The 16,214-nt window shown below is 41.8% G+C and overlaps 1 protein-coding gene across 2 annotated transcripts in view; it reads left to right on the plus strand.

Annotated features, from left to right (window-relative positions):
* Positions 1–1,654: 1,654 nt before the first annotated feature.
* The window catches only part of appa (amyloid beta (A4) precursor protein a), a 30,671-nt gene continuing 16,111 nt past the window's right edge, over positions 1,655–16,214 (plus strand). For both annotated transcript variants that reach the window (XM_072657858.1, XM_072657859.1), the window contains exons 1-2: positions 1,655–1,840; positions 15,402–15,569. In XM_072657858.1, the coding sequence (XP_072513959.1) occupies positions 1,781–1,840; positions 15,402–15,569 (228 nt within the window). In that variant the 5' untranslated portion in view covers positions 1,655–1,780. The remainder of the gene's footprint in view (positions 1,841–15,401; positions 15,570–16,214) is intronic.

Raw genomic sequence — 16,214 nt, forward strand, 5'->3', positions numbered from 1 at the left:
GGGTCAATTGACCACCAAATTGGGAGAAAAGGGACAATTCAACATTTTAAAATTAAGAAATTAGAAATAAATTAAAAAAATAAACATGCAGGTTTTGGATGATGTTGAAGTCATGAAAATTAGATGAAACTTTAACTCTTTTGAAGAACATCCAGTTTCTCCCTTTTTACTGTAGCCTTCAACTGTGCATTTGGCATAATAGGAAACTATATTAAAGATAAACTCCTTGGGCACTTATGGAAACCTATGCTAATGCTAATGCTAGGTGTAGGGCCTCCCTTTGCTCTCAAAGCAGCTTCAATCTTTTCATAGCATGGATTTCACAAGATGTCAATCTGCCTCATGGTTGGACTTGTTGTTCATTCTGAGATGCTTTTCTGTTGATCTGAGTTACAGGAGTCTTTCTGTCCACTCAACCCAGCCTCTGTATTCTCTGCTGACCTCTAACATCCCCGGTTCCCCATTCTGGGCTCGTTTTGCCCCACAGTCACCATTTTAGGGAGACAGCTTAGCAAACCAGAGCTAATCCTGTCACGTTTTCACCCTGCAAGTTCATCAACATATTTAATATAACTTTCCAAACTGAGAAACTACTTTGATGAGATAATAAAAAAGCTGACATGCAATATGTAAAAAAAAAATGCTTTTTAGAAAAATATTATTTTCACATTTTTCACATGCTTTTTCTTCCACAGATGGACCAGACACTTAATTAAAGGTTACATGACAAATAATGATGTACTGTTGTCCAGATAGGTAGACAGGTAGTGGTTTAATTTGCCCTCCTACATCTCCTCATCTAATCCCACTCTCCCCCACCAGCGCCTCCCACACCACCGTGCTGGGGCCTGACACTGCCGGTGTCTCTCTGCCTTTCCCCCTTACCACCAGCTGACCTTAGAAGAGTTCATTTGAAGCCATGCTGCTTTTCACTTTCCACACAGAGCTGTGTCCGTCAGGCTTTGGAGTACACTAGTTAAAAAATTGCTTTCAGCAAGACTTTTTCATTCGATCCGGGTCCATGAAAACCAATTTCCCAGAGTCAAGACGGTCCGAATTGAAATATAAGCGGATTTCGTTTTAAAAAAAATGGCCCTTGGATTTGCTGGATGCGGAGAATATAGCCAGCACTGCCATATCAATTATGTTTCTGCAGCCCGGCCAAAAAAACGAGCTCCCCAGAGAAAAGTGCCTATTGAACCAGATCCTTTCTGCAGGAGCCACGGCTGTCTGATGAATCGCCGCACAGCGGCGGCAAATAACAGCAAAGGATTTGTCCTGCTGTCTTTGGAGATAACTACAGAGAGAGGATCGTGCCCCTACACTGAGCTTTATTAGGCCCTTCTCTCAGTTTCCCTGCCATACAGAACACTGTATTCACGGACACCTGAGGTAAACAAGCTCGACCAAGCCTTAATACACGCAAACTGCCTCAAACACACGTGCGGTTATTACAATAAATAATAACTAATAATAATTTATCAGTAGCAAATTTTGATTTTGCGCGTGTAAAAACAACAGTGTGATAATTATAATTATTAAAAAAATATATAACAAAAAAAAAATCGTTGAATAAGTCGCCTCGCCTTTTTGCCCTGCCTTGGTCACGTGACTGTGGAGCAGCTGCACAGCCGCTCTATCGGTCTCCATCACACACACACACACACACACACTCCCTCCCTCTCCCTCCCATTCACACACGCATTCTCACGGAGTCGGCACGGACGGTCCCATCGGCACCACATTCTGACAGAAACCCGGTGAATATCGGAGACACAGTATGGGGGACCGCGGGGTTTTCTTGCTACTCATGGCTTTGGTCTCGGCGACGGCTGTGGAGGTAAGGACGGCATTTAAAACTGGCTGGATTTTGGGGGTTTTGGAGATTTTGCAGCACTGGAACACCTCAAACCTAATCTCTGACTCTGCTTGTGAACATGGCGAGGATACGTTACTGTAAAAATGGCTGATACATCGACGAGTTACGGTTATAGCTAGTGTTTGAGCGCAGCCCCCTCACACCGTGTCAGATAGACAGCACTCGCTAACCCGTATGTGGCAGTTTAACGGTTTCTATGCCAACTCGAACGGTTTTGAGGACTAGCACTAGTTAGCTAGCTAACGCAGGCTGGTCACCTTGAGGCTACTGAGGCTACACCCCAGAAATAAACAGCAGGTTAATGCAGGGATTCAGGAGGAGGGGGAAAACACACATCAGCTAGAGATCCCTCAGTAATCAGTGCTTTGAGATTTGTCGTCTGTTTAGCCGGCAGCGATTTTGTTTGCTGCTTGCCAGACATAGCTAGCTATCTATATAAAAATAATAAGACGGTGCAGAGCAGATATACGCTCAATAAATCAACCCAGGGATCGTAGCTAAATGTTAGCCACAGCTCATCTTATTCAGGTAAAAGAGGCACAATACAAACGAACGAGAGGCTGTTGTTTAATACAAGGCTGGGGAAAAAAAGACCAATATTAGGATGTTCGGGTTTTTATTTTTTTAATGTGTTAACATAACGAAATAGTTGGATTTCTATTAAGATAGCTACATATATCTAGGATAGCAAGCTAAATGTTAGCTAGCTAGCTGTGGTACTGTAGATAGAGAAGCTGCTGGGTTTCAGTCGTGGTTTTGCGATGAGACGCCAGCTACAGAAACACCCATAGCTATAGCTAATACGTTCAGCCATGAGCACAGACAATATCACAAACATCCTTTAAAATACAGGCGAAAGTGTCCGTTAAAACGTGCGGTTTAGCTTCTGTATCATTTAAGGATGTTTTAAGACAGGTTTGTCGACGGGCCAGGCCGGTGTGTAAGAATTGCGCAGTCGTGGTCCCGGATAAATTTAGCTAGCAGTGGTTTAGAAGTGGGTGTGAGGAGAGAGGCACTCTCCCAGTTTCTGGAGCTGTGCAGTTTACTCAGTTGGGTGCGGATGGTATGAGGGGAATAGCGATGGGCAGAAACGCAGCCTGAGTTGTTGTTGTTGTTATTATTATTGTAAATACATTTTTTTTTTGGTAGCCAAAGGAACAAGAAACATTCCCCCCCCCCCCCCCCCCCCGTCAACATGTTAACAGGACCTAGCTAGCTATCTACGTGTCGTGGGTTGGGAGTATTGGATGTAGCCAGACAGAAGCAAGATGGCGGCGGGGAACTGCAGTAATTGTGGAGCTGTGTCTGAGGGGGGACACAGGGCATATATATAAAAAGCCGCCCAGGCTATCTTTATGCAGAAACGCAAGGTTTCGAGGAAAACCCACTTCACACGCAGTTCTTCTTGAATGTGGCAAGAGGCAGACAGCACAGTCATGCATCAGTATTGTTACTACAGAGCCCTGAGGCTCTCTGCCACCTCCTTGGCCTCCAGAAACACCCAGGCTGTAATTTTGTTTTGTCTCCTCACCACAGTCACATCTTGTCTTGGGCTGTGTTTTTATACACTCCCCACATTATTGCAGATTACCAGACTGAAACAACAGCAGCGGTTTCGGTGTGATAGTGTTTCCAATGTAACTGTCCGCTCCCAGGTGCATGGGTCATAACGGTCACGGGTTATGATGGTCAGTATGCGTGGTCTTGTTTCCTTCGTTTCTGTGACCTTGAGAATAACTGTCTAATCATTTGTGCTTGTTCACGATGGTGTTGAAACCTCAGTTTTTAGTTCATCATCAAGTATTTAAGTGAAAAGATGTGCTGCTCTGAAGGGCTGATATGACAGAGCAGAGGTTATATAGACATTTTCATGGTTTTTGTTATTATACAGTACATTAGTTGTTAGTGGGTTCTACAATACACACTAATGTACAATACATTTGTTTTTCGATTATTCAACTAATAGGGGGGACTGCTAGATTAATCTATGGGAAAAAAAAGTTTGATACAGCCCTAATTTACATAGTGGGTTTAAAATGGTCATATCAGTATTTCCCACAATTAACATTTTGGTGTATCCCTAACCAACATAAACGTACAGTATACAGGTAAGTAAATATAACTTTGGATTAGGTTTAGACTTGAACTTCATTGTGATGATATTAGTGATTTGTTGTTGTTAAATTATTCTTGGTCTAAGGTTAGGCTAGGATAAATCTGGAAATCTGGAAGGTTGTGTTGAGGCTAGTCAGATGCTTTATTTTGACAGGCGTGTGGGCTTTAGTGGACCTCTCCTTTTCTAAATTTACTTACACAAGCGAAAGGTGTTTACATCACTGTCATGAATATGATCCATTGCCGAAGGTCACCGTGCCCAGTAGAGCTGTGTTCTCTGGAGTGATGAAGCTCCATCCTTTGGGATGAGTTGGAGAGATGTTTGTGATCCACAACTAATCATCCAACATCAGCACCTGACCTCACTTATGCTCTTATGGCTAAATGCATGAGCAGATGTACACACCCATTTGCCCATAGAGTGTGCATTTAATGAAGTGAACTTCTCATATGTGTCATGTGGATTACTTTTGACTATTGTCAAACTTTCATGGCTGCCTGGTCCTGCCTCCGCTTCTTGTGTTTTCTTTTCAATTAGCCTTGTGCCGCACTGCTGATCATCCCCTTTGTCCTGGGCTATGGCTCTCTAAAGGTCACATTACCTACAGTGGAATGGAAGCTATTCAGAGCTGATCGCTGTGAAAACCCCCAGCACTGAATAGGGAGCTTTGTTTGTGAGCAACGTGGCCTGTCAGCAGGTGAGGGATGTTGTGTCTGGAGAGATGAGCACCACCGTAGATTCCAGTGTGAATGGTGGGGGAGGCAGGAGCAGGAGGTGGCCAGCAGGCCAGGAGTCATCCTGTCTATGTCAACGCAAGATCTGTGAACGTGTACAGGTGGAGCTCAATTTAGATGCCCTGAGGGGGGTGCAGGGAGCCTCCTGCTGGTTGCTTGATGGGCTAGATGATGAGATCCAGAGCTAATGCATATCCTCTGGCGGACCTGCTGCCTTGGCAACGAAGCAATTGCTGAGTGGACCATTTATAATGAGGGAGCAGTCAACTGCACAGACGCATTGTGACAGATGTTTCTTGTGGGGGAACACGGCCTTTGACCTTCGCAGTCAACTATGAGCAGGAAGTGTGATTAGTACAGTGCTTAGATGGCCCCAGGGGCCTCATCCCAAATGAAAGCCATTGATGCAATAACCTTGGCACCATGATGTGACCACACTACAGGTAGCAGCCTGAGGAACTCAAAATATATATTTATTCAACAGGGTCTCACTGTTTTTTTGTTTTTTATAATATTAATTTGCTTAGTAAAATAACAATTTTGCTCAGTATAGTTCTGAAATATGCTTTGAGGTGTGTTTTGTTGTTGTTTGTTGTTTGTTTGTTTGGATTTTTTGGCCAGGCCTGCCCAATACACGCAAGAGTTGAAGACGCCTGTTCGTATCATGTTTTGTTGATTTTTATAAATAAAAATAAGCGAAGAAAAATAACCTAAGCAGAAAGTGAACTTACTTTACTGCAAATTTTGGAGCTTTAAAGTATTGTGATGCAGGTTTGTTGTCCAATTCCACACCTCTTCAGTTCAGTCCTATAGCATCCCCCTACTGGCATTTGTTCTGGAAGACTATGGTAGGTTCCAAATTGTACCCCATCAAGACAAGAAGATTAATATTTTTAAATAGTGTAATAAATAATAAGGTTTATATTGTTTTAGATGGCATTTCCAGGTATATTCTAATGTATGACTCCTCCACCCTCAGCCTCTGAGGTTATTGCAGCACCCAGGCCATCCCTTGGTGCCCAGCACCCAGACTATAATTAGTTCTCCTCCAGGGAGGAGTGTTGGAGCTGGGGCACCACACGATATTCCTGTCCCTGCTCTCATTCCTCTGTTTTTTCCCCTTCCTCTGATGCTGTAGCTGCAAGTGCAATGTTTCCATTACCACATTTTTCTTGCTTTTTTTGGTTGTTTTTTTGTAAGAGGTTACTTGGCGTTATCATCTATAAAAGAAATTGATGATGCAGTGTTTAGATCATTTTTGTTTCATATATTTGTACATCCAAGATGATGTTTTTAACCCATACAGTCATATTACACTAAAATAAAAATGATGAAACGTGTTTTTAGTAGCGCAGTCATTGCATAAGCCTCTGCTTTACCTCTCTGCCTTTGAGCTGTGTCTTTTTGAGGAGTTTTAGAACTGACACTTGGTAAGTGTGCCTAATTTTAGGCTGCTTGTGACAGGGTGGAGTGGGAGATGCTTGCAGACCATGCAGAGCTATTCCTGGTCCTTCTTTCCTCTTCCGTGTCTAGGGAAGACTTCCTCTGTTAGTTTGGCCACCGGCGGTGCACATACAAATAGTGCTGGTAAAACTTACTGTGGTGATAAACTTGATTTTCAAAAGGCAAAAAAGCTAAAACATTTATTTTAAGTAAGATTATTTTATTTCCATCCTTTACAGTTTCAAACTATCAAAAAAGGAAAGGGACCAAAGCCTGAAAACATATCACAGCTTGTAAATGTTTTTTTTTGTCTTGTTTGTGGGGGATTTTTATTCATTCTTCTTTGCAAAAAGCATCTTGTTCAGTTAGATTTGTGGGCTGTCTTGCATGTATTTCTGTTTTTGGGTTTATCCACAGAAGACCCTGGAAAAATCTTTAACTTGTGCCTGTTGAAGTAGATAATTTTGGGTATTTAGATGTGTATTATTATCCTGCTTTTCATTTTCAGCTTTCTGCAGACCATGTGATGTTTGCTGGTATTTAATTTGAATCCATTTTGACCATTTAAATGTTCCCCCTGCCACAAGCCCAAAGGGTGATCGATTCACTCCTTGTGCTTAACAGTTGAAGAGATATTTCTTTTCATTATAATTATATATTTAATTATAATCCTAATCCAAAATGCTTTATTGAATGAATGTTTAATTGCTAAAAACTTTGAATGCTGATGTTTGTGGTGAGGACACGAGAAATCTTTTCTTCTGTTGGCTCTTCTGTGAAGATCATATTTGTGCTGGTGTTACTGCACAGTACAATACTGCACCACACCATCACTCCAGATTCTGCTAAATCTACCTGGATGTCTTTTGCAGTCAAAGGTTTTGATGTGCCTTTTTTAGCAATCCTACGAGCAGTTCACTCAAAAGATTTTCTTTTACCAGACCTCAACTTTACCTCCACCGTTCCTGTTAACTTAAATTTTTTAATAACTTAAACTGAGGAAACAGCTACTTGAAAACACTCTGCTTTTTTTCTGTGGGTTTTCACAATACTGCAGCCAGGCTGTAATAGCAGAGGAATATAAAGCTACACCATTAGAATATAATAAACACCAGGAACGCACTACAAATCTGACAAATGAAAAAAAAAATCAGAGAGGAAAAAATTGCCTTGCATCAGAATGTCAAACTTTTTTTTTATTAATTAGAAGTAGTGATTTTATTTTCATCGCCGCCATGAGTTTGCCAGCACATATTACCAGGCTGAATTGCCTATCAACAGTGAGAACGTGAGATCTCTTTACATTCACTGTTTTTGCACCTGTTTATTTTTGTAACGTTGGTTTCACACTGCAATGGAGGAAAGCACACTAAATAATATAAGAACATTTGAAGGGGATACAGAGACAGGCATTTATTTTACCTTTCATCAGCATACCAACACAGTTTATTCTTGATCAAAGGTAGGATTCCACTTAACCTCACATGTTTTAATCAGTGTAAAAAAAACATATTTGATTGACCAGGACCTAATTTTCACTTTGTTCATGGTTTAATCATGTCGATTTGATCGGGACACAGAGCACGAACATATTTCGGTGCTTAGCAGCAGATTGTCTGTAAAAAGAACCAAGTGTATAGCTGGCCGCTTGTGCGGACAGTGCAGCACTACCATCCAATGAGGAAAACACACTTTAAAGCTCAATTCTCTGCAATTGCGAGGACCATCATTAAAATGTGTTTTGATATGCTGTCATTTCTTTTCTCTTTCCCATCACTGAGCTGAAAGCATATGAAAATGATGTAGCATTATAAAGCACTTTTGTGCAAGAGGGGGTGGGTGGGGGGGGGGGGGGGGGGGGCAATAAGCAATAAGCCAGTAAGTTAGGTCTTTTTAAAAGCAAGTATTTCTGAGGCAAATGGTTGGCAATCGGGTGAAAAAACAGTGACCGTCACACTCCAAGCACCTCTGTGTACAAACGCACCAAAAGGCTGGCTTTTGTTTCGCTTCTGTTTCACCATAGTGACCATGGAGGTCAGGCAACGGGCAGTGTAGCACTTCTGGGAAATGGGAGCGTACTCCCCACAGACACTGATTGTTGCTCTCCATCAAGCCTAGTTCACCTTTTCTTAAAGACCTGGATCAACAGCTTCCCTTCAGAGTGTCTTTCAAAGCCTCCTTGTACTCAGTGTTGTGAAAAGCTGCTGCTAACATCTTTAGAAGGTCTTAGAAGGGCGTTTTCCTATTTAACTCCCTACCCCAGTGTTGCCATTAGGGGTGGAGTAAATATAAATATATTAAAGTATCACAGTACTGTATCAGGTTCTCAAACGCTGTACATTTTCAGTGAATTAGAGATTGTTGACCGTGGACAGTGTTTTTTTTTTTTTTTTTTTTTTTTGTGTTGTGTTTAAACCCTGACTGCTAGAAAGCAGTGTTGTACTTGTCTTAAGATCCCACTGTTCTGACTGCATAAAATGTAAAAAGTTTAATAATGTAAACAGTGCTTTGCTGCTGTTGTTGTTGTTTTGTACAGGTCTAGGGCTGGCCATCATAACTCCAGATCTTAATTGAAGTTATTCAGGAGCAAAAAACTGAGCTGGCCCCCAAACCAGCGCAAAGGAGCGGCCACTGGAACAAAGCGAAATAAATAAATACCAGCCTCTCCCAAGTGGGGCTGCTGGGGGTGGGGATAATGGGCGGATTGTTGAGCACCGTCATGGCAATTGAGTGGGGGGTTGTCGTGGCGACGGCTAGTATCTTTGGGAGCACACATCTTCACTGTCTTTGTGATGGTGTGTTGGTGAGCTGGTGCAGTACAGGGTGGAATGTTGGCAGGCACAGTGTTAGGGAAATGAGGCAGGCTGCCCTGTAATCACCGCAACGCACACACACCCTGAGGATCCGGTCTCTGCGACCAGGAGCGGATATTATTTTACAGATACACTCACTCATTCACTCACTCCCTCCTTCACTCTCACACACTCCTCTGTGAGCTTGTAAATGGCAAGAGGAGAGGGGTTATCAGGATTGCTTATGTGTGCTTTGATTGCCTCCTCTATCTGTCTCACACAGGCATGCACTGAAACCCTGCAGTCAGTGTCCACTGTTTGTTTTGTCTTGCTTGGAGGTTTACTACCTAGCTGCAGTGGTTTGGTGCAAGTCATTAAAATTCCTGCCCTCTCATAAAATGCGAGAGTGACATTTCCATGCTGGTTAAAAACTCACACATTTACTTAAACATATTACACTGCAGCATTCCTTGTCTCTAAATTGTAATAATTGTAATAAAAATCCTTCATCTTTGGAATCAAGTCAAAACCTGTAACTGCAAGTGAGCAAACCAAAGGAGACTGTGGACCAAGACTCGGGTGGTTGACCTCTTATTCTCTGGTCAAAACCACTTAAATTACTAAAGAGTGGTATAGTCCTCTTAGTGCCTTTTAAGTCCATTGTGCATATGCTTAGTACTACTACTACTACTACTACTAATAATAATAATAATAATTAGTGTTTTGATCCAATCCAGTGACTCTGGACCAGGGGCTGGCCTGGACGTTTCCAGTGGATCGGGCATTGTCTTTTAAATTTCCAATCCACTTCCGATCCTTTAGCAGAGTGCCTCTAGACACCATTATTAGACATGATCCTCAGCTGCTGCAGACTAGCTTATCGTTTCTTTGAAAATTACCCTAGACCCTAGTTCATTTGTGACATTGTGAGTAAAACAAAGTAGTTTATAGTAATAGTTAATAGTAATATTTTAATTGATAAGTGCATCGACATTACCGTTCAGCAGCCAAAAGCTAAAGAAACAAAACAAAAGCTAAAGTTAGCTTCTAATTACAACTCTCCATTATACCTTAAATAGTGCCGCAGTTACAGTGTGTACATTTCAACAGCAGAGCCTAACTGCTGCATTATTTAAGGTGGAAACACTTGGGGAAGAGGAAAAGCCTCACTGTAAACGTGGTGCAGTCACAACCAAGGGCACACAGAGCAGAAGTTAGAGTTTGTTAGTTGATCTGTCAGAAAAGGAGATTTCAACTCCTTGCTCTTCCTGAAAATGTTTGTCTATTTTCTGCCGTTGTTGTCCGTTCTGACACAACCTCCCAGTTCTTCCATTTGTGAAAAGTATCATTACTCCCATCACGTTTTTACACTTGAACTACACCTGGTTAGAAACCAAACTATCATATAAATGCTGTTCTTTACCAGCAAGAGAGGCACACTTCTTTTCTTTGGTTTTGAATTTTGTCTTTTGAATGTTGAGACATAATGGATTGCACTATGACCAATGACCTCAAGGTCCAGCATTTTGGATCATTTGCTTCACATGGAGGGTTTTTAATCAGCGACAGATTTCATCTGAGCCTCATCGGCTTTTAGCACTCTTATCCACAACATGTCCTTAATGGCAGTGTCTTAGCAGCTACGAATAGTAGTCCCTTACTCTCCCTATGTACAATCCCTTAGTCTCTCAGCTTAAGCCTGAAATCCCATCAGCAGTCTTCAGAAGGGTTCCTTCAGCCTTGCTGTCAGATCGTGGCTAACCACATGGGGTTGTGAGTCACCCTGATAGCACAGTTTCACAATTAAAAGGCACCTAAGTCTCTGCAGCTCGGGGAGGGGATTATGTGCTAAGGCTTTTGCATGCAAATGTGATAAAATGTGTGAGCGCAGCAGATGGTGGGAAATTCATTATGGCTGAGAACAAGGAAGTCCCTTTCCCACCCCTACCTCTTCCTTACAATGACTCATGTCGACTTGGGTCAGCTAGAGAGATTGACCCTACTCAACAGTGGTTTAACAGCTTTGTGGATTTTGAGGGGGCATCGAATCAAGTATCATATCAGCAAACTCTGACAGTTCTATTTAAAAGGTCCCTTCCAGTCATATTTCAAATTGTTGAGCCGAGGTTTGCTTACTAAGGCATGATTGTGTCTGATAGTGTGGTTTAGTGTATTGCTGTCAGGCTTTTTGCGAGGAAGTTTTCTGGCTGATCATTAATTGGTCAGAAAACTTCCTTGCTGAAAGCCCAGTAGCAATACATGCATTCACACAATGTTTGATGACCCATATCTAGATTTTGAACATTTGTTTTAATAACAAATATATTAAAGAAAGACTTTCCATCTAACTTCTGTCAAATCCAAACATGGGTCTTGGAACTTACCATGCAATACTTAATCAAAAAATTGTTAAGGAGACAAGTTCGGTTCAGCCTGGCAAAACAGTCTCAATTCATTAGTTGGAAATCCTTCGGTGGTATCTTATCAAATAATGTAGCAGTCAGTAGTTCTTGTCCAACTACTCTTCAGCACTACAAATCAAATGTCCTTTTACCCACAGCATGGATAACCCTACAAACAGATATATTATGACTATAGCTCAGATTAGTAGCGTTGACCCCAGCTGCTTATGACTCCAGTGCTGTTATCAGTGACCGTTATCAGTAGGATAGGCAGATTTGAAGCTAAGGTCTCTGCTTTACCTTGTATGATCCTCTCAAGAGTTCCTACTCAAAGGACCGACAAGTTGGCTCCATTGTGATACAGACAAAAGGGTGTAAAATAAGTCAACAGGGCATTGAATGAATGGACGGACAGTGTTAAATTTACAAGCAGGATGCATTGTCTCTCCAGTGTCTTTTCCTTTCCTTCCTCCTTCTCCATTATGGTTCAGCAGTGCACAGTCTGGCATACTCTAGGTGCCATTACAACCTTAGGTACACTACAGCTTATAATAAAAAAAGAATGTGTATCTAATGCTTCCAGACTGACATTGACATGCTGATTTAAAAAAATCTGGGAGTCTGGGAGGCCAAAACCGTGGGTTCTGCGCTTCTCACACACTACTCTTTTCTTTTTGCAACTGTCGACTCTGAATGACGAAAAATCTACAGACTGCAGCGAACCAGCACAGACTCGGCCACACTGAGAATCGGGGCTAAAATCTGGGTAAAAAAACGCATAGTATAACCCTGTCTTAACGGGTGGTATTCCCGGCTTGGCACAGTGAGCGTCGAGCGTTCTTAGGAAGTAATAAGACCGTGTAGAGTCTGCAGCGCAGCACAGTGTTACATTGGGGATAAAGAACTGCTGCCCATTGCTACAGGTGTGTTTTTACTGCCCTATGCACTATTGAGTGCTTCTGACCTTGATTACACAAAAATGCATAACTGTGTTATATAGTTGCATGTAAATAGTACAGTAACTGTTGACGTCTGAGGATTAAACTCTAGAGTTGCTGTTTACCAAGTCCAGTTCCTCAGGGAGAAGCGATAAGTGTCAACTAGTGCTCTTCCTAAACGTTAATCTCCCCGATTTGATTAGTCTAGCACATCTTAAATGTCCCCTACAAAGCATTACTCAGGCATGCCCTTTCACTCTGAAGCTGTCAGTGATGCTAGTCTGCAGTTGGCATATCGATTAGTGTCCTATCTCGTTACGATGTTTCAGGAGATGTCTTTGGATCATCATCCGTGAAATCTTTAGAGGGAAGCCAGGACATCCTGTGTTAATGGGACTGTAAGATCACGGACACTGACTCTCATGTTCCTGTGGGAATGTCAAGCCACTTCTTTAGCAGCACCTTAAAGATTTATGGTTTATTCTGTAAAGCTAATGTTGCTAGTAGTTGGCTAACAGGCTAAAGGCTAACAGCTTCCATCAGTTGTTAACAGGTATGGCACGGCTATCATTTGCATACGGGAGCCAATGGCTGTGTGGGATTTTGTTTCCAATTCTCCAATCTGTTAATTCTGTTGCTTCCCTTTAGATTCAATGTAGGTGTGTGTGTGTGTGTGTGTGTGTGTGTGTGTGTGTGTGTGTGTGTGTGTGTGTGTGTGTGTGTGTGTGTGTTGGGTGGAAGGGGGAAGGTTTGTGGGACTGCAAGGGATTTGCAGCTCTGCACATGTCCTGTGCTTAGGTGACCTTGAAGGACATTAACCTCTCATTCCAGAGAGCAGACGTCTGATCTTTCTGATGCAGTATGTGTTTACAAAGTGTACCGTGCAAGTGTGTCCGTGCCAAATAGATCCGATAGCCCACTCTGTGCATATTGCTTCGACCGCTTCACAAATGAGCCATTATCTTCTTGCCAGCACATTAAGTCTTCTAACACGATTAGAGAACACAAAACATTACCTTGCTTCCCTCTCGGCTGCATGCTCTCGCGCTTGCGCTCGCCCTCTCACCCTCCCTCCCTCTCTTTGCTATTTCTTCCTCAGCACAATGCTGTCTTTGAGTGGTGTTTGTCCTATGCTCTCCACTTTCCTTGCCCGCACAAAGACCTTCTCTCACAGCAGTCTTGCACGCATCAACTAAAACGAAATGAAAGACCCAGTAAGAAACATGAGTTTCTGTTTTATTTAGTGCATTTGCTCTGAAAACTGGCCTTAATAGCAGTCCTAGACTTTTTTCACAGAAAGCAGTCATTCTCAGTGCTGCCACCTGTAGTCTGGTAGCAGAGATCAGAAGGCAGGTTTCTGAATCAACCTTATTGGGGTCAGCCAGCAGGAGCTGGTCTTCTTTTCTTTTCCTGGTGACGTCAGCGTTATTGTGACCCAGACAGCAGATTAAGGAAGGAAGGGAGAACATTGGGACGTTGTATACTAGTGTGGGTGTGATTAAATGCCATGTAAATGTTAGGGGGAAACAACACCCTGGATTGAAACGAGAAAGGTGTGGAGGGGGGCAGTGTGAATTTGTCAGTAAATGGCAACACTCATCAGGCCTGTCCCAGTTTTCCCCGCTCTGTTATCTAACTGTTGGTCGTGAATGGAATGAGTGGTCCATGAGTGATCCGGAAACTTCAGAACTGTATTGGTTGACGTGTTTTTGAATCTAGTCACTGGCATGTATGGGAATGTTATGTGATGTTGGGTGTGTTACAGATCTCGTAATCTCTCTTGTGAGTTCATTAAGGACTCCGGCTCAGTGACGCACTGGCTTTCCTCCCTCAGGCAACATGCATTGGTACATGTGAGATTATATTGGTAAAGTTGAGGAGGGACAGATTGCACATTTCGGAAGCCTGGGGTGTGGCCTCTTGTACACACAGAATTCCACAGTTGATTTGTTGTGTTCTTTTGACTTTTTTGAGTTTGTGGACTTTTCCCAAAGGGAATCAGATGTGTATGTATGCATGGTTTAAAACATGAATTTAAAATGTATATTAGTTGACATATTATTGTGTTCTAGAACCGCTGAATGTTAAAGTAACTCTTGGCTGCTGAGCTGAAATCTGCATTTTCGTAGTTTTACTGAAGTGTAGAAATAAATATTACATCTCTCTGTAATGCTAATTTTAGTCTATGCATCTCAAAATGTAATTTAAACATTTCACATGACCACATTATTGATATACGAATATAATTCCCATAATTGTGTATCCCACCTTCCCTAAAGGGTCACTAGAGACGTTGCCATATGGTAATATTTTATTGCTTTTGTAATGAGCCATATTCTTTTCTGAGGATATTGTAAATCTTTTCTGAGGATATTGTAGATTGTGCTTACAGTTTTTGATAGATTTAATATCTGGCACTAGAACCCTGTGTGATGCAACTGAAACATGATATTGCAATGCTAGAACTTGAAAATTGCTGTGTTAAGAACAGGCATTGCAATAATTGAGATGTAATGAAGCTTCATTGTTAACCAATTAACTAGACCAGTCCAGCACAGTCACATCATGCTCCACATTCCATTCCGCTTCCCAGCTCTAGACTTGTTAATAGATGATGCGCAGCACAAATGGTTATACATTTACATTTTTTTTCCAGGATATTAAGAGAGGATCAAATCGTAAACCAATTGTGGGTTGAGTGAATTGCCCTAGACACTAATACTGCATTTTGTCTGTGGTGTTCAAAATATTATAATGCATATTATTTCGTGAAAATCCAAAATGCATGATAGTGTTTTTCCCATATCTCCCAACCCCACAGTAATGAAACATTGTGAAACAATTTGCCATGCAAAGTCATAACCGTATGCATTGTGGAGATAAGTGTTTATCGGTTGCGCTCTATTAATTATGCCATCTCATGCAGTCATCATGTCCATAATCAGCTTAACCAGCACATTACCTGTCATGCAACACCCTCCCCCCTCCCCAGCTCCAAGCCTCTTGCCTCTTATAGTTTCATGAGAAGCCTATGCAGTAAAAATAACAAAAAAATGTTTTAAAAAATTTTACATTTTACATTCTCATTTGGTTCTAGGTGCCGTCCGACGAGGGTGCAGGGCTGCTAGCTGAACCGCAAGTGGCCATGTTCTGCGGAAAGCTCAACATGCACATCAACGTTCAGAATGGCAAGTGGGAGCTGGACCCCTCCGGCACAAAGAGCTGCATTGGCACCAAGGAGGGCATCCTTCAGTACTGTCAAGAAGTAAGATAACAAAGTGGGACAAAAAACCAGTTACAGAGGACCTGAAAGAGTGTGCTTTCAGGACATAAAACCAGGACATAAGAAAAAGAATGAAGGTGTAGTGATAGGAAAAAATGGTAGGGAGGTTTTCCAATACCCATCTGGCTGACGCACCATGACTCTGCTCATGTAGGGCTTGATAATGAGCTGATGAGTTGAATCATGTGCGTTGCATTAGGGAAAGCAAACATTTTTCCAGGACTGGGTTATTGAGTCAGGTAAGAGAGGGCGTTGGCTTGCAGGTTCATGCAAGAGGGGGGTTTTAATGCTTGACGCATTCTCATCATACCCCTACAATCTACTAACATTTTAATATGATTTTTTTTTTTATGTAAGTGAACAAATATTAGGTTATCAATTTAAGCGAATTACTAATTTGTTAACTCTAACTATATTATGATGTATATTATTGAATATAATTGGCTGTACCAACTGCCTAATTAAAATTTTAACAAGACTTGGCCAGATAGACTTCTGTTACTATTCAGTGATTGTCTGCAGACACCTGGTATCAGTTAATAATAATAAAGCATTTTCTCACCCGATAAAAATAAAGGTTGTAAAATGATGTACATCACTGAGACAGCAGATAAAAGTGATTGAGAG

Source organism: Salminus brasiliensis, chromosome 15 (assembly GCF_030463535.1).
Source record: "Salminus brasiliensis chromosome 15, fSalBra1.hap2, whole genome shotgun sequence".
NCBI classification, from domain to species: Eukaryota; Metazoa; Chordata; class Actinopteri; order Characiformes; family Bryconidae; genus Salminus; species Salminus brasiliensis.